Source organism: Gobio gobio (assembly GCF_949357685.1).
Source record: "Gobio gobio genome assembly, chromosome: 24".
Lineage (NCBI taxonomy): Eukaryota > Metazoa > Chordata > Actinopteri > Cypriniformes > Gobionidae > Gobio > Gobio gobio.
In genome coordinates, this window is record NC_137120.1 from 34,875,994 (window position 1) to 34,900,504 (window position 24,511).

Below are 24,511 nucleotides of genomic sequence, written 5' to 3' on the forward strand. Positions count from 1 at the left end.
AGGTGAGAAAAGGTAACACAAAAGTAACGTAATGCATTACTTTTATGAAAAAGTAACTAACACAATTAGTTATTTTTTATAGGAGTAATGCAATATTGTAATGCATTACTTTTCTAAGTAATTTCCCCCAAAACTGCAACTAAAGTGTTATAAGTATCTTAATTTTTTTTTACTTTTTATATTGACCAATTCATCCCATTGACAAAATAATATCTGCTAACATTGGTCAGTTCCAATATGGAAATTGATAAGTTGCGCATCTCTACTATCAATGCAAAGTACAAAACATACCAGCACAGAAAATTATATTAAAACTTTATTTACAGTGTTTAAATAACATCAAAACATCACACAATGTCCAACGATGTAAAACTAGAGTGGGCACGGAATGAAAAGAAACAAATGATGGACTACATTCCAGCAGCATGACTCAAAGGAAGAGATTGATGATTGATGGGAGAGAAGTGATAGAGGCCGTGAGTGGCCCAGTGGAAAAAACAGCTGCGAGGTTCCATGCAGAACTTGAGCAGTGGGACCAACGCAGCTCCTTACATACATGAGCCTTATTCGCAAACTCCAGAAGACATGGACTATAGTCTTTCCCAGAGCGTAGTTTGGCATGTCCATGTGTCTCTGTGTTTGGAAACGGCAAAGGCATATCCAAAGAAAAGATGGCATTTACATAACACGATCCTGTACATTTGGTGGGTCATCTCATTGGGATCCACCTGAAACGGCACAATGGAAAGAGTTAGTTCTGTTTGGGAACAGGTCCAGGATAACACAAGCAGAGGATAAATCAGTCTCTTCCCACACTGAAGAAGAAGACACATGTGGCAGGGAACGTTTCCAATGCTGAAATGGATCAGTGTCATTTTTCCTATAAGAAGAGGAACATCATTTGGGCTTCTGGATTCATTCCAGAGCTGATGTAAACATGGGAAACCCATTTATAAGGTTGAAGCATAGAAAAACAGAAAAAGGATTAAGTTGCTGGTTCTAGGACATTTATTGAGGTTTTCATGGCCTGTACATTGTCAGAAAAAAAAAAATCAGCAAAAATTTTACCTTTTTAGATGTATAACAGATTATCACTGAGGTAGTACCTCAGTAGGACATCTTTGTACCTTTAATTTGCAACTGAAAGGTTCATAGTACTTAACCCTTAAATGCATGAATGTTTCGCCAAACATTATTACATATTCATGTCTTTAAAGGAACACGCCGTTTTGATATTGACAATGATTTTACGCAGCGCCTGAAAATAGTCCACAGCACGCTCTCTGTGCCGGTTGTCACGGTGGTTATGTTGACGGAAGTTAGACTATTTTCAGGCGCTGCGTAACATCATTGCGCTGCAGCACTCATGGTACGGAAGCAAAATTCCTTGATCATTACCATAGACTGTAAAAAAATATGGATGTAGAATCCGTGACGTCACCCATAGGATTCTGAAGAGTCGTTGCCATCTTGTCAGCGCGTCACTCCCAGATAACAGAAAATGGGCAAAGAGGCGGGACGTGGGTGGAGCCAAGGTGACGCAATGACTAACAGACAGCAGATAAATGGCTATCCACCTGTCACTCAAAGTGGCCACGCCCTTAATTATGCAGGACTTTAAAGCTTTACATAATGTAAACGAATGAGTAATACAAAAATTCACCCCCCTCACAGTTGACATGAAGGGCAAAATTAGCCGTATAGACCAAAACCACAATTTGTACCAGGCTGTAAACATGTTTTATTCTGCTGTAAAGTTGAGCATTTTAACATGGGGCTCAATGAGATTCTGCTCCCTTCTGGAGTCTCTAGTGGCCAGTCGATGAATTGCAGTTGAAGTCACTTCCGTATTGGCTTCAATAGAAACTGGGGGAGGTTGTCGCTTGATCATTACGCAGGAATGAGAGTATAGTTCCTATGGACCATATTGTCTTAGAAAATCGCAACTTTTTATTTTCCGTTGGTATTAGTACACGATGTAACTATACACATCACATCATGTAAATAGGAAAATGTTGGCGTTATTTTGTCACTCATTGAGCAGTAGGCTAGCTGAAGCATTTTACCTCCAGTCTTTGTGCTAAGCTAGGCTAGCGGTGTGTGCATCAGAGAGTTATGGCACGGAGATGAGAATGGTATTTATGGACTTATCTAACGCTGGGGGATACGGTGAATATGCTAAAGTCCCAAAAAATTGCCCAGATCGATATCCAACACGGCTGGATCTCTACCTGTCGCAATAAAATAAACTCTCCTGATATTAGAGTAACAATTACTTAAGAATAAAATAAAGCATATTTTGTTACCTTTTGGCGCTTGTAAAGGGTTCAGTTTGAGCAGATGTTTTATACCTTCATCACTGTACTCGTCAGAGCTCATTTATTTCCCTGTACATTCAGCATCAGGCTCATTTTCGCCATCTCAAACATTCACAAAACTATCATTTTCAACATATTCAAAATCAATATTTTGATCGCTGACAGCTTCTCCACCAGATCCACCATCAAGTGACAGTGACTCTAATATTTGATTGCGTTCAGTTCTTGCTCTGCAGTAAATCGCTGAGCCATTACAAGTTTTCCTGTTTTCTGTCACTTCTTCATTGTGTATCAGACAGTGCCACCTTGTGAAATAATGCTGAATTGCACTTATTCAGTCATGAAAGATTCAATTATTGTTGTGCAGAAAAAAATATATACTAATACTGTTACACAACTCGGGTCGTTAGCGACCCTATACAGTTTTTCTATACGTGTGTGTGTGTGTGTGTGTATGTATATATATAATTTTTTTATAATTGTTACATTGTTTATAATGAATTGATTGAGGAATACTAGAAGGTTGATGTCTAACTTTAAAAAAATGAATGTGGAGGAGTGTAGTGAATGGCGTCCTGGGTCACTAAAGACCAGAGGTGTGCGTTTAAGGGTTAGAGGGTTTTTATTACTACTCTAAGGTACTAATATGCATAATTTAGGGGTAAAGAAGGTACTTTAAGTGTTCTGCCCCAGTGACAAGCTTTTGTACCCTTAAAAGATACAATTTTCAGTGTACAAGCACTGCATTTGACTGGACGTTTGTATAAATCTGGGTGTAGATCATAATCTGGGTGGTTTAGTTCCATTGGTTTAGTCTAGACTATATAATCTACATCTAGAGTACTTTGGGTACCTTCACCTTGGGATCTTCTAAAGATCTTCTGGGCTGTTTTGTCTTAGATCAACTAGTCAGGGTCAGGCTGCAAGGCAATAGCAAGGATGATGGCCTGATATTTTTAAGTTAAACACAGATAAACCTAGTCAGTGACTGTTCTCCACTGAAAATGCCTCTGATTTCAGACTAGACTAGCTTCATGAAACTGTCCTTACGAGAGGAGATGTGGCAAATGAGTGATTTGGGATTGAGACCTTGTCTCTTCTGAGGCTTATGCTGGAACTATGTAAACACAGGAGAGCAAGTAATGGTCTCCACATGGGTCCCATTCCACATAACACCCCTGTCACCGCCATTACCCCTGCTGCAGTTAATGTTAACCAGAGAATCGAACTGGCAGGAAACCGAAACTGATAGGGGACAGACACAGATATAAGGAATCGTCTAGAGCGCGGCCACTATTTTCTTTTGGATATGGGGGATGTCTGCAAAAACGTGTGCGTGGGGTACCAGGACAAAATTCAACAGATGCAGCCCTGGTGCCAGCCATAATAAATGCAATCTCACGACCTCACCGTGTTTTCCCAACGTCCTCTCGGCACGTTTGACATTTAATCGCTCTCTCTCCCCAGAGCGGGGAGCCCCTTTTGGGGAACAGAAGAGTGAGGGGCGGAGGACGGGTGTCCTTGGTCTGCCAGTTTGCTTTGATACCTCAGGAGGTCACTCGAGATCACCATTGACCTTGACTCAGCGCATTATCAAGAAGTCTTTGAAGAACTTTCAAAATATGCCACTTACCCACACGCCCCTTGTTCTGTTCTCTCAACACTGCTGTGACAGTTCATAACCCTCCTGTCCGATCCTGGAATACTTTTTTTTACAGCTTTGACAAAGAGATCCTCACCTGGTGTCTTCACGGAGAGAGCTGCGTTCTTCTGTAGGTCTCGTTTGTTATCGAAAGACGGGTGAGGCGTGCCCCGTAGTAGTCCACGATGTAATCCGACCCATCTGATGGACCCACAATCTATGCCAGAGCAAACAAAACGAGTCTTGAATGTCAGAGCGGCGTAGGGAGACCTACATAACAATGTAATCTTTCACCAGACAATTACATGATTCCACATTACACAATGATGATTACCAGGTGGGCTGGTTGGGTCTATCGTCCTCCTCAGATGGCTCATGCTCGTGCAATTGAATTATAAGACAGTAATGCCGAATTGGAAGCAATTTAAGTTTAACCCCAGGCAGTGCTGTAATTGAGGTTGCTTTCGGAGTCCTAGTGAGGAGGAGTGTCCCGAAGGACAGTCCCCAGATCAGAGTTTCAGCAATGAGCCTAGAGCCCAAACTGGGGCCCGTGCCAGTTCTGAGATCAGCTTCTATACGAGCAACATGCTTGGATTGACGCACAAAGACAGCGTAATGGCTTCCTGCAGGCGTGCATGCCCAACACCTGGCCCTGCCGGCTCTGCTCCGCTCCGCTTTGGGACGGGATGATAATGAGAACACACATCTGGTGGAGGGAGAAAAGCCCCACTAAACTCAGTCACTGTGTTCTACCATATCGAGATTAGCGCTCATCTGGCAGTGGCCCAAAACAAGCCATTTCCTCTCGCAACGGTATCGGCCGAAACTTGTCTAGATCCTTGTGGCGGTCGAGTTTCTTGAACGCACACGTTCGTGTTCCTTCATGCCATTAACATCCAATCCATCAAACTCGCTTGATTCCTCCACTCTCAAACCTAAAGTTTCACAGTGCCGTTAATCTTGCATCATTACTTTCAAGAGGCCGAAATGTGGCGCAGGAGGGAATATCAAGGAATATAAATAACGGTAACATGTCCCAGGTGTTTATTCATTAGTTCTCAAAGATGCATTTCCCGAATGACACAGCTCTTAGCAAAGGTAGTTTGGTGTATAAAATATGGGGTTTTAGAAAGCAAATGGGGTCCCGGGGGAAGGGGATACCCTTTATCAAAAGTGTCACAATTTAAAAACGAAGAGGCGCGACAGTCGACAGCTAATTGAGAATGTTAGCGCATGACAGCTTTGGCTGCCAGAGGCACTTCTTAAAAGCATTGCTCTCCCAGGGCCTTCAATAAGACATTAAGAGAACAATAAACACTGCAGTGGCCCTGTTAATCAAAGCCGCCATGGCCATTTAAAAAAAAATAAAGGCTTGGTTTATTTATCCACTGCGGCTGGGAAAGAGCGGGAACACAAAACAACTGAAGGAGTCATGATAAACCAGCGGGAGCATGAAATTGTCAATGGATGGACAGGTATTGTTTTGCAAGCGACTACGGAAAAATCAAACCAGGTACAGAGGACTCGAGGCACACCGTGTTTATAGTAGTCGGTAAATTTGAAAGAGATTGAAAGGCCAGAACTTTTAAAGCTTATAAATGACAAAAAGTTCAGATGAACGACGAATAAGGTATCGTAACACGCCGTCCTGTCCTTTCCTGTCGGAAAACATCATGTCATTGTTCCCTCAGCGTTTAGTAGTTCACACACATTTAACAAAAAAATGACTGTTTTCACCAGCAGCAGGGGACGCAAACATTTCCAACATATGACGCAGCAGCCGGAGGATTTCTAAAGTACGTGTAATAATTATTCCTGGAGCCATCCTTCAACACGCATAAGAGCTTGCCATAAATATCTGTCATCGGTGGCATGTGGAAGTGGCACCAGTGAGCAAACGTCTCATGTATAGCTTCATTCAGGCCTGTGAGGCCTAATGAGAGTGGAGAGGGTGAGGTTGGGCCTAACAAGATGACAAATGGAGCGGCTTTTTTCTCTTGTCAGGTGTAGGGGGCCTTTAATGGAGGTTAGGGGAGTCCCGTGGGAGCGTGCGGCTTGGGACATGAGGAGGAGGAGGAGGAGGAGGCGAAAACAAACGACGCTCTCATTAGCTCCTTTCACAGTGCTGGAGCCACCGGAGGAGAGACACAGGTGCCACTGAATACAAACACAAGCATTCAAGTACAAGTCAGTGCTGAGTCTCTGTGTCTGCAGCTCATTTACAGGGTTGTGGGTAAAGAGCCTCCCATGGTTACTGCTCTAATGTGCTCAATGTAAGCTAGTAGTCATTTAGCAGACGCTTTTATACAAAGTGACTTACAGTACATTTATTAATGGCACAAATGTCACATCCATTCATCCATCTATAAACACATGCATTTTTTTCAAATATAAACCATATAGCCAGGGCTGCATTCATCCATCCATTCATCTATCAATCACACATCAATCCATCCATCCATCCATGTATCTCACACACCCATCCATCTATCACACATCCATATATCTATCACACATCCATCGATCTCACACACTCACACATCCATCTATCCATCCATCCATCTTCATTTATCTCACACATCAATCCACCTATCACACATCCATCCATCCATCTGTCTCACACATCCATCCATCCATCAATCCATCTATCACACATCCATCCATCTATCACACATCCATCCATCCATCCATCCATCCTTCATCCATCCATTCATTCATCTCTCACACATCCATCAATCCATAATATATTCATCCATCTATCACACATCCATCCAGAGCTCACACATCCATCCAGCCATCCTTCCATCCCACATTCATCCATCTATCACACATCCATCCATCCATCCATCCTTCTATCACACATCCATCCTTCTATCACACATCCATCCATCTATCACACATCTATCCATCTATCACACATCCATCCATCCATCCATCCACCCACCCACCCATCACACATCCATCCATCAATCCATCCCACATCAAGCAATCAATCCATCCCACATCTATCATACATCCATCCATTCATCCTTCATCCATCTATCTCACATCCATCCATCACACATCTATCCATCCATCACATCCATTCATCTCTCACACATCCACCCATCCATCCATCATCACACATTCATCCATCTATCACATCCATCCATCCATCACACATCCATCCATCCTTCCATCTATCACAAATCCATCCATCTATCTATCACACATCCATCCATCACACATCCATCACACATCTATCACACACATCCATCCATCCCACATCAATCAATCAATCCATCCCACATCTATCACACATCCATCCATCCATCCTTCCTTCTTCCATCTATCTCACACATCCATCCATCCATCACACATCCATCCATCCATCCATCACACATCCATCCATCCATCCATCACACATCCATCCATCCATCCATCACACATCCATTCATCCATCCATCACACATCCATCCATCCATCCCACATCCATCCATCACACATCCATCCATCACACATCCATCCATCCATCCATCACACATCCATTCATCCATCCATCACACATCCATCCATCCATCCCACATCCATCCATCACACATCCATCCATCACACATCCATCCATCCACACATCCATCCATCACACATCCATCCATCCACACATCCATCCATCCATCACTCCATCCCTCACACATCCATACATTCCATCCCACATCCATCCATCCATCACACATCCATCACACATCCATCCATCCATCACACATCCATCCATCCATCACACATCCATCCATCCATCACACATCTATCCATCTTTTTCCAAATGTAAACCATACATGTCTAGTTTTTTATTAGAAGCAACTAGGTCTCTACTTTTTTTCTGCCCTCAGTGTAAAGCAACAAAATCACAGCCAATAAAAACGAAAACTCTGATAACTATTAAATTAGGTCTTAGTAACGAGAATAAAAGAATTAAAATGCAGAAGGAAAAGAAAACATGTATAAATAGGCCAAAACCTGGAAATTAAAATCTCTTACCTGCATGGATATCAACATGAAGTCCACTAAGCTTCCAATTCCACAGAACCCCACAGTGCAGAATTTCAGCAGGCCTGGGAATAAACAAAGAGTGATCCACACGTTAACCAAGAACATTCTGAAAAGCTTCCCATCATAACACTCTGTGTCCAAAAACACTTTCTCTCTGGCTTCTCGGTATGACCACAAAGAAAAACAATTTTGAGGGCAAAGCTATTTAACGTGCACCTAAGGAAATGTTTTTTGTTTTGCATCAGCACAGACTGTTTTTGAAGTTAAGCCACTGTGCAAGGCTGTAAAGTCAAATTATAATAATCAGCCAATTCATAGAACTGAAATCGGTGTGTTGCACGTGAAGAATTTTGTGCATTAAAGACTCACCTGCCTTCCAGCAAATAAGGTAAGACTGACTGTCACCAAGGTAATATGTATAATGTCCACACACAATTGCCACAAAATAACCAATTTTGGTTTAAATTTAAGTAGGCCTACTTTGGATGTCCATTGAGTGATCATTTGAAACACCATCAGGAGCCCAGGAGATCTGCAGTCAATTAAAAAACCCCTTCCATCCTGCGATTCAAACATAATTGCTGCTAATCATCCCTAATATTACTTATAATTGGTCATTGAGGGGTTTAGGCATGTTGATTCCAGGACGGCTATCAAAAAAGCCACCTGCAGAATGTCTTCTCAACAAGTCCAGGACTTCCTTTGAGCCACACCTGGTCTGGACTGACCCCAGAGCTGCTGGGCTATTACGCTCTCAATGAACACATCTATACAACTGACTCCAGCGCGGTGTGAGCCTGCCTTTCACAAACTCCGGCGCTCCTCGCACAAAGAAGCCAGGAACAAGGGGGACCTTCAACAACCAGGCCCTTTTGTCCTAACGCAGGTGCTTAATTGATCAGGAAGTCCTTAAAACGTGGAGAGAGGCAGAAAGACGGCGCTTCCCGCTGTATCCCGCCTAACCTTGGGATTTAGATGTGCGACTTGAACTCATCTGCATGCGATGGCAATAATTGCACCATGGGATAGGCGAACACCATGAGATCTGATGGTAAACTGTTTTAGTTAATTAGTTGTCGCATGCAGATTCATTTGTTAAAACAGTTGGTACCAAAAAAGAGCAAGGTGCTCAAAAAAGGCTAATTCATGTTTTTTCACATGTCCTGAAAAGCAGCATGTGATCTACAACTCTGTAAAGACTGATACTAGTTGACCTCTCATGTGAACAACATGTACCTTTTCTTAAAAGCGTATATTTTCAAAATAGGCGTAGATAAGTTGGGGATGGTTTATATTGTGGTCAAAGTGGAAGGTCTAGAAAGGCAAACACACTTTAACCACCAGTCTTTAATCTAGGGCTGTTTAACGATTAATCGCGACTAATCGCATCCAAAATAAAAGTTTGTATTTACATAATATATCTGTGTGCTGTGCATAATTATTATGTATATTTGAATACACACGCATACATGTATATATTTAAGAAATAGTTGCATGTATATACTGTATATATCTTTATATCATTTATATTATATATAAATATATACATTTTTATTTATATGTATTATTTTCTTAAATATACACATACATGTGTTTATTTATATATAAATAATTATTATACACAGCACACAAAGATATATTATGTAAACACAAACTTTTATTTTTGATGCGATTAGTCGCGATTAATCGTTAAACAGTCCAACTTTAATCAAAATCAAACTTTAATCAAATATTTTGTGACCTTTTAGCAGGGCTCGACATTAAGCCTGTTCACATGCTTGTCCTTCGGACAAGTAAATCTGTCATTCACTTGTCCGAGTAAAAAATGTGCTTGTCCGGATTTTTTTAGTAAATATAAGCCATTCTGAAGCAATATTCTCACCAGTGTTCAATCAGCTTTGACATATTTAAATATGCATATTTGTGATATTTTTACCTTTTTATAAAGGGCATTTTTCCATAATCTTATTAAAAATGGCTATGCTTCAGCTTTCCTTTTATATTCTTAAATTTGATCTATAAATTACATTAGAATAAGACACTATAGGCTGTTACCAATAAAATTAAATCATTTACACTGAAAAATTACAACTGCATTAAATAATGTTATGAGGTTATTTTATTTTAGTGAGTCACTGAGTCGATTAGTTCAAACGGCTGATTCATTCAAGAATTTGGCGGTCGTTTACGAATAGGTCATTGAATCTTTGATTCAACCGATTCATTCAAACACTGAATCATTCAGTAACACGCTGTTGCTGTGAGATGCGTTACGGTTCTGCTGTGATCTTTTGGAACTATTTTTGCTGCTGAAATAAAACAAAAACAGTCCATATTGCATCTAAAATGTAAGTGACTTAATGTTAATTAATTGTTTATGGAACTGGCGTATTAAATCAGCTTCCTTTTCAGTCGTGATGGTATTCAGGAAAACAACACTCTTGTTAGTGTGATGTTGCTTAACTGTATCATATGTTATAAATATAAAAACTACACAATTTTAACCGTGTATGTTAACTGAGTTTCTTTGTATGAGTGGCGCTCATTTGTTTTCGATTTTCTCCTCGAGAGGCTGCGCAAGCCTCAACAGGACAACAGCCACTATCGATCTCCACTTACACTAACTGAACGCAGAATCATTATTGCACTTTGGTGATTCCCTAGTTATATTTTGTTTTGACGTTTTACTCAGGATAGGCTACTTGTCCGCCGGGCAAGTAAAATTATTTTTCACTTGCCCCTTCAAAAAATCCACTTGTCCCGGACAAGCGGACAAGCGTTAATGTCGAGCCCTGCTTTTAGTCCATATGTGATGTAGGGACTCCCACAAATTCTGTTAAAACCCAGGTCACGTGTCTATTTTGAGGCTTGTTTCTGCCACGGAATATTTTTTTTGTGTTATTGTGACTATCTCATAATTCAGATTTTTTTTAGTCAGAATTGAGCGATATAAACTTGCAATTCTAAGATAAAAAGTCACAATTTTTTTAATGTTTTTGAAACTTCTTTCTTGCAATTCTGACAGTTTTTCTTAGAATTGTGACATATAAAGTCCAATTCTGAGGAAAAATTAATAGTTTTTTTTCTCAGAATTGTCAGTTTACTTTATATTTAGCAATTCTGACTTTATAACTCGCAATTAAGAGGAAAAAAAATCAGATTTGTGAAATAAACAGTCGCAATTACCCTTTTTTTTTATTCAGTGGCGGAAACAAGCGTTCTCCCTAAATTCAAAAGTTAATATTGCTTAAAAATATAAACCACTAAGGACCACAGTTTTTTTTTTGCATTTAGACAATTTCATGACAATTAAACACCTTTCCTCCCTAAAATTCTCCGCAAATTTATGCCCAGATGCTTTAGTTATTAAGGTTTTATTTCCCATAAACTGAATTTCATAAATATAAATCTAGTAATTATTTATTGGACTTGTAGTACAATTGTAAATTATTTTTTATTTTATAACTGTGCCCTGCTAGTGTCAAAGTCTACTAAACAGATCAGTGTTGTAATTATTAACTAAAACTATTAAAACATTTTTGTTAATTGAAATAAAATAAAATATAAATAAACACAAATTAGAAATTTTGCCTTGGTTACTAACTGAAATAAGTTATAAAATTAAGTAAAATAAAATAAAAGTACCACTAAAAAAACAATTCACACTAAACTAATGAAAATGACAAAAGCACAAAAATGTGAAAAGTGAAACTGTAAATATAAAAGCTAATTTAAAATATTAATAAAAGCTATAATAGTATACAGTAAATAAATAATCCTATAAATAACACTGAAACATTAAATTTTTAGTGAATTTTGAAGAAATATTTTGTTAAATAAGTGCTAAAAGTCTGTAATCTAAAAAAAAAAAATCAAGATTATATCTGCCACCCTAGTCTCCAGATTTCATCATTACCAGGATCGGCCTTTAAAAAAAAACACACATATTGGTCGACCACTGATCATACTGGCTACAGGCCATAAATATCATCTTCCTATTAATACTGCTATCAAATCAGATTTCCATGTCAGTGCTGACCATGTCCATGTCTACCTCTTCAAATCGATATTAGTGCAAGAAAAATATCAAGATCGGTGCAAGAAAATCAGTCTTACTCAGAGAACATCTGGCGAAAAGGTGTGTCCTTGGAAAGGAGGCAAGAGATGATGTCAACAGCAGAACATCCAGGACTGATTCGATCTGTTCTAAAGGTCCCTTGTGTTACAGTGCAGCACTAGCACGAGATATATTCATGTAGGGATGTGCCCGAAGCTGAATACCACATTCGGAAAGGCACGGATAATGGCTTCAAAATGAATAACTGCCGAATAATAAAAAACATATTGGGCTGACATAGTAATTCCTCGTGTTTGATAACAGGTGAGCCAGGGTAAAGCACGATATTATACATAAACATCTAAAATCACTACACAATAATGAGTGTGTGAAGTGATTGAGTGTAAACTTTATGACTCAATTGAGCACAAATCAAATAGATTTGCCGTCGCCGTGCGTTTCTCAGAAATCAGAGATCTGCAAGAGTAATATCAACTAAAATGCTGCATCATACACATATTCTACTCTTTGATATGTATATTTCTGTATACATGATAGCTACACGAATGAATGAAATACACACAGCACCATCGCAAATCAAATATCCACATTGCCGTCTATCATAAAGCTCTCTGTCAAGAGTAATAATCAACTAAGATACTGAATCGAACACATTTTCTACTACTTCATATGTCTATTTAAACGTTTTAAACCTTATATGATAGGCTACATGATATTGCTCTCTCTCGGAGATGGCATTTAGCCTATGTAGGCCTATTTTTATCATTTGTTCAGATTTGTGCATTTGTATAGCTTGCAATATTTTCTTTCAACTTCCTTGTTCTCTAATCAGTTAGTACAACTTTCTTTTATTTAACATTTCGTATAATTGTTCTAATTAGATGATATTTAAATAGAGTAAGGTCCCTGAGTCGGGACTCGAATTTGGGTCACCCAAAGCACAACCACACATCTCAAACAGGGTTCCCACTCTTTCATGAACACCAGATTCAAGGACTTTTTAAAGCACCTTTTATTTTAAATCAAGCACAATAAATACGATAAAGGTGGGTACGTTACTACCAATATATGAAATACCTACTGTACCTGTGTCTATCATTAATGCAGTTACGCTAAAGCATATCCTGACAAGTAAAATACCACACTAGTTTTAGTTTTCTTTTTTATAAATCATTACTTAATTAAAACATCAAAATATAGAAATAATATTGTATACATGAATTTTCCAATTAAATGAAAAGATATGGACAAGTTAATTGTTAGGTATTAAAAATATGTAAAATTATTTATTAAATCACTGTACATGTACCTTTTTAAAAATCAATTTAAAGGCTTTTAAGACCTGCACATATATTATATTTAAGATATATCATTGCTGCCGTAATAACGGCCCATTTCAAATGTTTACGTGCTTTTCTTCTTTTTATTTTTGATCGGTGATGAAATATTGCTCAGCATTTCAGTAATGAAAGTCTAGGGGCCCTATTTTAACGATCTGAAACGCAAGTGTCAAAGCGCGAACCGCAAGTAACTTTGTGGGCGGGTCTCGGCGCTGTTGCTATTTTCCCGGCGGGATAAATGGCTCTTGCGCCCGGCGCAAATCTAAAATGGGTTGGTCTGAAGTAGCTTCATTATTCATAGGTGTGGTTTGGGCGTAACGTGAATAAACCAATCCGAGCGTCATCCAACATTTCCTTTAAAAGCAGGTGCGCAAGTTCCATTATGGATTGCTATTATTATGGCGTATTTACCAGGCGCACGCCAGGAGCGGTTCACAGCCGAGGAGACTGATGTTCTTGTAAGAGCAGTGAAAGACAGAGAAGTGAAGTTGTAATGTTGTACATTATGGTAAAGGTAATTTCACAGTCTTTTTTTTTTCAGTCTTTCAGTTTTTTCAGTCGATTTTTTTTCCTGGTTCTTGACGGACAAACCAATTTGTCAGATGTCCTTATATACATATATGTCTTGCCACTATTGGGCAAACAGGTCTTATCCTTAATTATTACAATTAGCCTGAATCATTTGTAAGCTAGATTTATGCCTATTTTTTCACATCTTCGTGGCACACCACAATGATTTCCGTCATCTCATGCGTTAATATTTTTTTAGTATAACAATTTATGATTTGCAGAAATAACTGTTGCATCTGTGTAGATTACATGAGCAAAGTGTATGCGCGTTGTGCACGCTATACATTATGGTCAAGCATGCGCCCTTAAAATAGCATAATGAACAACGCGCAACGCGCCACTGACTTTAGACTAGGTTTTTTCTGGTCAGTGGCGCAATTGTTTAATGGAACAGCAAAATAGCACCAGGGATTGTTTGCGCCGGAACACGCCTCCTTTTTTGCGCTGAACCGCCCAGGGAGCGCAAGTTCATTCACTAGTTTAGCGACGTGCTTCTGTGGAGGGAAAAGCGTGCTTTGCACGGGTGCAAAATAGGAATGACACATGCGTCGGTGTACAAAGTCAATTGCGCTGGGTGCAAGATAGGGCCCTAGATCTTTAAAATGCATCCAAATTACAGCAAAGCGCAACCGTACCCGTACGGTGCTCTGCAGGGGTCAAAAAGGATATAAACAGTGAATTTTGAAGTGATCTCATCTTGAAAACTCAGAGATGTGGATTTGGACCGCAATTAAATGACCACACGACCATGGTATTTGTCTAAAAACAGTAGGTAATTCGGCCGGGGATTTTTACGCGGGTGGTGGGAGAAAAACACTGACATTCTGGATTCGGACGGCAATAAAAATCACAGACTAGCCCCTGTCAATGATGAAAATACCTTACGACCCCACGAGAAACTATTACCACCTGAATAGGGCTCTTGATAGTAGATGGTGCTTATGGAACAGCAAAAATATTTTGAAATAGCTTCCTCCCGTAATGCTGTTTTGTTCTGGCTTTGGCAGCGCATGAAGGCTAATTTTTGTAATAGCACCATGCTACTCTAACAAAATGCAGTTCATGCTTAATTCAAGCACTTTCAAGGACCTATGTTTGTTTTCAAGTACTTTCCAGGCCTTGAATCCATGTGTCTGAAATTCAAGAACATTCAAATACTTTCAAGAAGCGTGGGAACACTGCTCAAAGCACTATCTAAGAGGCTATCGGCTCCAAAGAAAAATGTATAATCATAATATACAAGATATATTTGTTCAATGATAACTATGAAGGAAACAAAGATAGGCTATACATTTAAAACCATAGACATAATGGTCTTCTCATGCAAATGCAAAAATGTCTGGTTAAATACTTATTAATACACTAATAATTTTGAGATTGTTACAGATACAAATATTGGCTCTGCTGCACAGTCATACCCCTATTTTTCTGAGTTATTGATGGGTAAATACAATGGGTGCCAAAAAAGGTGATTTCGGGCAACGGCACACAGCCAAAGGGAGAAAAATGCAACGTCGGATCCATGGCCTAGTGACCTACACATTTAGCCAAGTTCGATTTAGCCAACAGTACAGGCAGTAGTTTCTTACCCAAGGCCGGGTATCCCAAGTAGAACCGATCCGCCCCAATCCATCCCAGGAAGAGGGACAGAGCAACAGCCACTTTGTATGAGTAACCACTCCTAATGTCAGACAAAACAATCGATATTAACAGATTATTTACTAAAGTTTCCAATGTAAGGCCAAGTCATTAAGGTAAAGTTTGACTTACACATTTCGGCACGGGACGCTTTTGTTGAAGCCAACCTCTTCACCGCTGAATTTAAACTGTGTTCCATTCGACAGCCGACAGCTGATGTTTGGAGCAGGCAGACATTCCACTGCAATGACAACACATACTGATTTATATATCACTCATGTAACATGTTACTGGAATCAGGCATATTCTGACATTATAGAACCATTTATTTTTTATTCTATTAGGGGTGTAACGGTACACAAAACTGACTGTTCGGTACGTACCTCGGTTTTGAAGTCACGGTTCGGTACGGGTTCGGTACAGCAGTTTTACAAAATTGCTTTTTATTCATTTTTATTCAACAGTGGTTTAATGAAAAAAAATTGTGTCTGTCCTTAAATTAATTCAGTTATAACTAAAAGTTTCTTAAAGATAATGCTGTAAAATATATAGGGAGCCCTTACTTACATATTGCTATTGAAGATTAACAACAGAGCCCAAACTATTAGCCTAAATTAATTTGCTATTTATTTTTAGGTATAATAATCAACACTCATAAGCTTCACATAAGGCAGTTTTTGCATTAACTTCTAAATCTAATTATTATTATTTTTTCTCCAATTCGTTGTCGAAATATAATCATTTAGTGGCTGTAATTTTCATGACAGGTTTATTTAAACATAGCCTACATTAAATAGACAAGACATCACTAACAGGCTATGGAGGCTAAGTAGTATATAATGAATATATATAGGCTAATATAACGAATATATAGGCTAATATAGTGCATATATTCAGTAAAAGAGTTAATCTCTCTAGTGAACTAACAGCTGTGGACACTGAATGACTTCTGAGGTAAACGTGATTCTACGTGACATTGTTTACAAGCTGTTTTATTGTCTTTCCGCGGTTGAAACACAGATGGAGCGATTACACAACATATGATACGTTTCAGTAAGTTGTAAAGTATCCTCAACATACCTTAAGATATTAATTTATGTTTATTCTTCAGGAAGAGATGATCGCGTTCACTCATGCGCAGCGCGCTGCCACTTGAAGTTGAACTGATACGCGTCTATCAATCATGTCATCGTGATAAAATGGACTGAATACTCAATATGTTCATATGGGGACTCGGATTGAAGTGTGTTCCGCGCTTAAAACAAGCCGACTGTTAACTGTTAAAGATTGCATTCATAACCGTTCGGTACACGCGCGCACCGAACCGAAAGCCCTGTACTGAAACGGTTCAATACGAATACGTGTACCGTTACACCCCAATCTAATATATATATATTATATATATATATATATCACACACACACACACACATTAAAATTATACAAATAAAAGATACTGGTCAAAAGTTTGGAAACATTACTATTTTTAATGTTTTTGAAAGAAGTCTCTTATGCTCAACCAGCCTGAATTTATTTGATCAAGAATACAAAAATATATATATTAATCAGCATATTTCAATGATTTCTGAAGGATCATGTGACACTGAAGACTGGAGTAATGGCTGATGAAAATTCAGCTTTGCATCACAGAAATAAATTATATTTTAAAGTATATATTAAAATAGAACACCATTAATTTAAATTATAATAATATTTCGTAATATTACAGTTCAGTAAATTCAGACTTGATGAGCAGTATTAAAATATTAAAAATAGTTTTGACCGGTACTCTATAATATTAAATATTAAAAGTTATTTATAATACATTATATATTACTTTATACAACTATAATGGTAATATATTATTTATCAAATGTATATTTACATCAATAATATATACTCACACGTAACATTATACATGACATATAATACATTAAAAATATTTTAAAAAAATATTTACGATACATTATGTTTATATATTGTAATATATTTATAATCTACACTGTTATATATATTATGTATGTTACAATAAATTATGCATAATAAACATTTCATATTATACATTACATAGAATACATTAAAATAAAATATTTATTATACATTGTTAATACAGTATATTAGCTTGTACTATATTTATAGTCTACAACTGTTCAAATCAAAGTCATATGTATATATTACAATAGATTATGTCAAATAAATATTTCATTATAATATGTAGAAGCATTTTAAATAGTGAAGTGAAATATAAAGTCGACCCACCCCAGGCCAACCGGTCCTTGCAGTTTTCTGGTTCTTGAGTTGCATCATCTATTTTGGGTTCTTTACACAGATACCTATGCACTGTTAAGGGGGAATCAAATTGTATTTTAATCTTAAAGCAATATTAATGATGCTGATTTACTATAGTAAATTCAAGTCACCTTTATTTATATAGTGCTCACAATATAGATAATTTCAAAGCAGCTTCACAGTAATAGACAGACATAGAATGGAATTCATTTACGCATTTATGTAATAACATTTTTAAATAAAAATCTGAAATATTCCAAAAGGTCTAAACAGAGCAAACAGCTATTTGCTGCTATGTAGGACATATTGCCTTTATAACTATCTATATCACTCTAACACTATTAAATCACAAATCTAAACGCCAAATCGTAATATTTGTACCGTATTTATGTAAAATAATGACTTATATGTTAAATTGGCACATTTATATAATGAACAAACATCAAGTACAGCCACAATGCTAACTAGCAGGCGACTAATTCAACGATCCCGATATATTTACGCAATTTTGAAAGGATATTGTCCCAACTGCAGTTTATCACAGTTGTCCACATCATTCCCCAGGCTGTGGATGACAGTCAGGCAGAAGGTGAAGATGATCAGCGGCCGTGTTGCTGATCGAAAGCGCATCAAACTCCTCCAGTGCAACGCCATGTTGAATTGTCACGTGACTGCCGGGGCTCTTAAAGAAACAGTGCACTAGATTCGCCGCGCACATAGCACGTAAGTCTCTCAGAATTCTCTTATTTAACGCCTTTAACTTTATACTTATACTTAGTGAAGCCGGATTGTTCCGCATATCAAGTTTGCACGTAAAACCAAGTATCGGTTAAACTTATTCACGGTGTTTAATGCTGATAATCAACTTTATAACCGGCTAACTGCGCTAGCCTGTGTCACATAATGGGGTTTTGTATTGGGAAGCAGGAACACTTTTGTGTATGAAGTTGTATTTCATTCTTTTCAAGTTATGTTTATTATTTTAAAACAAAGTACTTTTCGATTAATAGAATGATTCTTTAACGTCTTATTTACACTGTCACGAAGTTTCACAGCACTGATTTCAGTGGTGACTCGGTGTTTTGCCCTTATGCACCTGTTTGATTCCGTTTATATAATTTATATTATATGACACGATATAAATAATGCTTTAATTAGATAGTAGAAATATAAACACTTCTGTTCCCTTCAGTTACATAATGGTTTCGTTCTTATATTGTATTTAACTTAAATAAAGTTCACGGAAACTTGAATGATAACGCACTTCCTGGTTTCAGGTGAGGCTCGGGCAGGTGTAAACACACACGGACAGACAAAACAGACTCAATCTGTGAGCCCTAAACAACACTTGAAATGTTGAATTGTGTTTTATGAGGGAGTCTAAATCGACAGAGATTTAATTTAACCTCAAGAGCAAGTGTATGGACATTGTAGGTAAGTAAGGTAAATACTCTCACTTTGGCTTTGATGGCTGCTCACGTGAGCAGAAACTGCTATCTGATAGTATAAAGGATATTGTTATAGAGTCTTATATTAATAAGATGCCATCATTTATCTTTGGTAATATGAAAATAAACACATGATGTCAGCATACATTGTGAATTATAACCATTGCAGGGTTCCCACTGTTATAGAAAGTGAAAAATATGGAAGTCAATATTTAAATAAATAAAATTAACTTAAATTGTAGAAGTTTATGTGTGTGTGTGTGTGTGTATATATATATATATATATATATATATATATATATATACACACACACACACACATAAACTTCTACACTTCTTCACCATAGTTCACTTTAAAATGAAAATGACCCCATGATTTACTCACCCTCAAGGTGTATATGACTTTTTTCTTTCTGATGAACACAATTGGAGTTATATTAATAAATATCCTGATGTTTCCAAGCTTTAAAATGGCATTGAACGGGGCTCATGAGTTTGAAGCTCAAAAAAGTGCATCCATCCATCATAAACGTACTCCATGCGGCTCCGGGGAGTTAATAAAGGCCTTCTGAAGCTAAGCGTTTGTGTAAGAAAAATATCCATATTTATCACATTTTAAAGTATAATATCTAGCTTCCGCCAGACCGCCTTCCATATTCAAACAGACGAAATTTGGTCAGACGAAAAGAGGTAGTCTCGTTCCGGATCAAACTGAACAAAGGTTTGTTTAGTTTCTTGTGTGAAAGCATTTTCTGTATGGTTTGGACTTTCAGACCATTTACAGGAAGTTCCTGTTTATGTTTAAATAGTATAATGTTATTTTTAAATTTCATTTAGGCTATATTGATTATGAAAGTGAAAAGATGTGCAATAGGTCAGAAATGATTTTGACCACTTGAATTAAGGTTTATTTTGTAGAAAGCCTTTCTTTAAAGTGAATTTCATTTTGTGTAAATTTTATTAGGGCTGTGCGATATTGAAGAAAAATGCAATATGCAATACCTTGTTAAATAATGAAATATTCGATATGCGATACAATATTGCTTTAAAATCTATTTAAATTATATTAAAAAATATTTAAGAAATCAGAATGATACCATTTATGTGTTTCACATTCTTTCTGGGAAAAGAAAGCATCGCTACAACTTCTGAAAGTGACCTGCAGGGTTTTAGCAAAAATGAATGTCACAAATCTGACAATATAATTTTAACATCAATGTAAAAAAAAAAAAAAAAATGTAATGCCAATATTTAAATACCAAAAGCTCTTTGCTTGACTTGGTAATATATAGTTATATCAACCTATAACTTAACATCAAGAACATCCAGGTAAACAGACACACCTGAACTAGGGGTGGACCATTATTTTTGTTATTTTAATTTATCTTTGTTATTAAAAATAAGATTTAAAAACTGTAGTCTTCATTTTAATTAAATATACACTGATACATAATAAAGCTACAAAGGTTATTCAGCCAAGAGCACTGAGTGATTTTCTCTTTTGCTCTTGTTTGACAGACAGCGGCAGGTTTACTGTATTAGCCATTTTGACATAACTGTGTGTGTATTTGACAGTTCGAGTGTGTAACAAGGCACGAAACAGAACTGAAGGGATCACACACTTTCAGAGAGGTGGCTTGTGCACACTTTTCGGTGTGTGTGGCAGACAGCACGAGACTGCAAGGAGTTGTTTTTCACAAGTTATTGCGTTTAATAACTCTTTTTAACGTCAAGCAAGTCACATAAGTAACAGTTTTGTGCCCAGTTTATTCTCTGCTAAATGCGTCGACCTAAAACGTACACTTTTTACAATGTTGAAGTAGCCAATTAAAATCATTCAGATATTGCGTGCCGTTACGATATGCATATTGCGATATGAACATTTACGATATTTCGATATATTGCACAGCCCTAAATTGTATCTTAATTTTAATCGTTTCATCAGCCAATTGCCTGGATTTAATAAATAAGAAGCAAATAGGCTATAGCAGACAACAATCTTGACATGGAGGCGCCGGAGCGATCACTTGCATTGCTCTTGAACAAGTCTCATAAATAAACCGACATGAGACATGACCGATCACAGACATGAGAAATATGCGTATAGAAAGCTTGAAATGTCCACTTTTAAACGAAACAATTCGAAACGAAAATAAATAGTCAAGAAATGCGCACTGTACACTAGTGGCAACGATATGCGTCTGTTCATTCATTCTTGTCAAATACACTGATGTCAGACGCACAATTGTTTACAAACCAATCAATATCAGGTGTGAAAACGGCCTTAAACTGCGAGAGGTGTTACTGCGTGTTTCTGCATAAGTTGAATATGGAAGGCGGTCTGGCGGAAGCTAGATATTTTACTTTATAACGTGTTAAATAGGGTTATTTTTCTTACAAAAACCCATTGATTCGCTTCACAAGGCCTTTATTAACCCCCCCCAGAGCCGCGTGGAGTACGTTTATGATGGATGGATGCATTTGTTTGAGCTTCAAACTCATGAGCCCCATTCACTGCCATTATAAAGCTTGGAAACGTAAGGATATTTATTAATATATCTCCGATTGTGTTCAGCTGAAAGAAGAATGTCATATACACCTAGGATGTCTTGAGAGTGAGTAAATCATGGGGTAAATTTCATTTTTAAGAACTAATTCTTTAAGCGCACAAGTGATCAGTCTTATTCATTAAATTGATTATGATAATTATTATATTTGTGCAAAGACATGGACATTTAAGATCAAAAGATTCAAAATGTTCAAATATCCATTTCCATCCACTTTCACAGATCACTCTGCACTGAACTATCAAGAGAACGACAATGTATGAGAACTTGCCTACAGGTATCAGTAATTGTGATTTTCATCCACGCAAGCATGTTCTCTATTTAATCCTTCTTTGCATGGTTAATATCTTGACTGTGTGTGTGTGTGTGTATTCTCAGTGTCTGCTTCCGAGCGGCAGCAGGTGCTCCAGGCCTTGGAAAGGCTGCAGTCCAAGCTGGTGCAGAGAGAAGAGTGGACCCACAGCGACAGGCTCGGCACGCTGAGGGAAGCCCTGCAGAGCCCTCTGTTCGGCCACATCCTCACCCTGCAACACTCCGTCAAACAGCTTAAAGACCAGGTCAGACTTGCACAAAATACATCAGCGTATAAACCTTCAAAGACACACCTCCTGTGAGCTCCAAGGCCACAAAATACTTGTATATTTGCATCGGAATATTTTGCAATGAGTTTAACATATGTTTCTTTTATACTTAGAATGAATGACTATGGGCCAGATTTATTAACGGCTAGTGTAAGCGCAAACCCTCTTTTGGCATTTAAAGGGGTCATGAACTGGCTTTTTAATTTTTTTATACTGTTGTCTGAGGTCAACTTATGACGTCTGTTGTTTTTTACATTTAAAAACATAATGAATAAGTAATAGGCTATTTTCTACCCTGGTTTTGAGCCTCTCGGAAAAACACTCGGATTTGATGGGCGTGCCGCACTGAACACTTGGAAGTAAACGCCCCACGGCTAGGATTGGATAAGATGTGCATATTTAATGAGCTTCAGCTACCGTCAGTCCCAGGAATCGTCGGGGGGAAATGCTCAGAGGACTCGCAAAATATCAAACAAACACAGTGATTAAATCACACACACTCTCGCGGACACACACACACTCACTCACTCGCGCGGACACACACACACACACACACACACACACACACACACTCACTCACTCGCGCGGACACACACACACACACACTCACTTACTTGCGCGGACACACACACACACTCACTCACTCGCGCTGACACACACCATAGACCCTAAAAAAAATATGGACGACGCTACTTCATTGACTTCCGCTGACCAAAGTTGAAGCTTTCATAGGCCCGCTCACGGCACTGACATCTTGGGATCGAGTCTGCGCAGTAGCGATCTCGGGACCGGAGTTGCGCAGTAGAGAACAGGAAGTAGAGGCGCCATTATCAAAAGCCCGCCCACACTCTCGCAGATGCAGAACAATTAATTATGTTGGTGTGAAATAAACAGTTATGGAAATGTAGAAATCTCCAATCTCCTCCCAAAAATCCCGAAAAAAGTCTGTTAGTGCCTCAGTGACAACTTCACTCAGAGAAGGCGTCAATCTCAGCTGTCAATCATGACGTCACACCCCCCGTTTTTATAGCATCAAATAACTCACTAAAACTAAACTTATATATATTATGATATTGGAAGCTTCAACTCGAGAGATGAACTAATCTTTTCTGTTTCCGGTGACGGCATAGTCTTGCCTATGGGGCTGGGACTTGATGAACGAATGACTCAAACCCAAAGACTCGAGACATGAACTAATCAATTCTGTTTCCGGACGCATGTATTACATATGAGGCTGTCACGGCCCAGATCAGAAAATGCAAAGAAAGAATGATAATGCAAAGGAAGGAAAGTAAGAAAGAAAATGCCGAAGGAAGGAAGGAAGGAAGGAAGGAAGGAAGGAAGGAAGGAAGGAAGGAAGGAAGGAAGGAAGGAAGGAAGGAAGGAAGGAAGGAAGGAAGGAAGGAAGGAAGGAAGGAAGGAAGGAAGGAAGGAAGGAAGGAAGGAAGGAAGGAAGGAAGGAAGGAAGGAAGGAAGGAAGGAAGGAAGGAAGGAAGGAAGGAAGGAAGGTGATGACGGTCACCTTCATGATGACGGTCACGGAACTAACGGCTCATACCCGAAGACACGATAGGTGAACTATACTTTCCAGGGAACAGATGTGTTTAAATGTGAAGTGACAAAGGAAAGAATGATTTGAATGATTTGGATCGGGAGGTGAGGTGAACTAACAGACTGCATACATGGCCTGAAGACCCAGCTTAAGCAAATAATTAATCTTTTCTTTTCTCAAAGTTTGGCCATGGCTGCATTAGCTTATAGTTTATTTTTTATTCCAAAAGTACATGCAACATTTTAATTCGATTCTGCTGAAAAATGACTTGAAAAAAGATTTGTTAATTTTGCTGAACGAGATTCAATGATCCGAACTTCCCACTACTAGCGCATTCAACAGGGAGTGCGCAGCTCTTAAAAGGGCCACGCCATATTCCTAATTTGCTGTGGAGTGATGGGAGCTAAAATAACCAATAGCAATGTTTGTAGAGTTTATAATGTTTGTAGTACATTTTGACTTT

General features: G+C 38.1%; 2 protein-coding genes across 2 annotated transcripts in view; one reads left to right on the forward strand and one right to left on the reverse strand.

Annotated features, from left to right (window-relative positions):
* Nucleotides 1–305: 305 nt before the first annotated feature.
* On the reverse strand, nt 306–18,555 carry tm2d1 (TM2 domain containing 1). The gene is made up of 7 exons (XM_079808044.1): nt 18,421–18,555; nt 17,871–17,944; nt 15,745–15,853; nt 15,564–15,655; nt 7,975–8,048; nt 4,058–4,177; nt 306–728 (listed from the first exon to the last, which is right to left on the reverse strand). Exons 1-6 carry the CDS (start codon nt 18,552–18,554, stop codon nt 4,067–4,069), a joined length of 594 nt encoding a protein of 197 aa, XP_079664170.1. The 5' UTR covers nt 18,555; the 3' UTR covers nt 306–728; nt 4,058–4,066.
* Nucleotides 18,556–18,567: 12 nt separating this feature from the next.
* patj (PATJ crumbs cell polarity complex component) overlaps nt 18,568–24,511 on the forward strand; it is a 168,624-nt gene continuing 162,680 nt past the window's right edge. The window contains exons 1-4 of the mRNA XM_079808025.1: nt 18,568–18,623; nt 19,178–19,343; nt 22,138–22,192; nt 22,294–22,472. Of these exons, the coding sequence (XP_079664151.1) occupies nt 22,171–22,192; nt 22,294–22,472 (201 nt within the window). The 5' untranslated portion in view covers nt 18,568–18,623; nt 19,178–19,343; nt 22,138–22,170. The remainder of the gene's footprint in view (nt 18,624–19,177; nt 19,344–22,137; nt 22,193–22,293; nt 22,473–24,511) is intronic.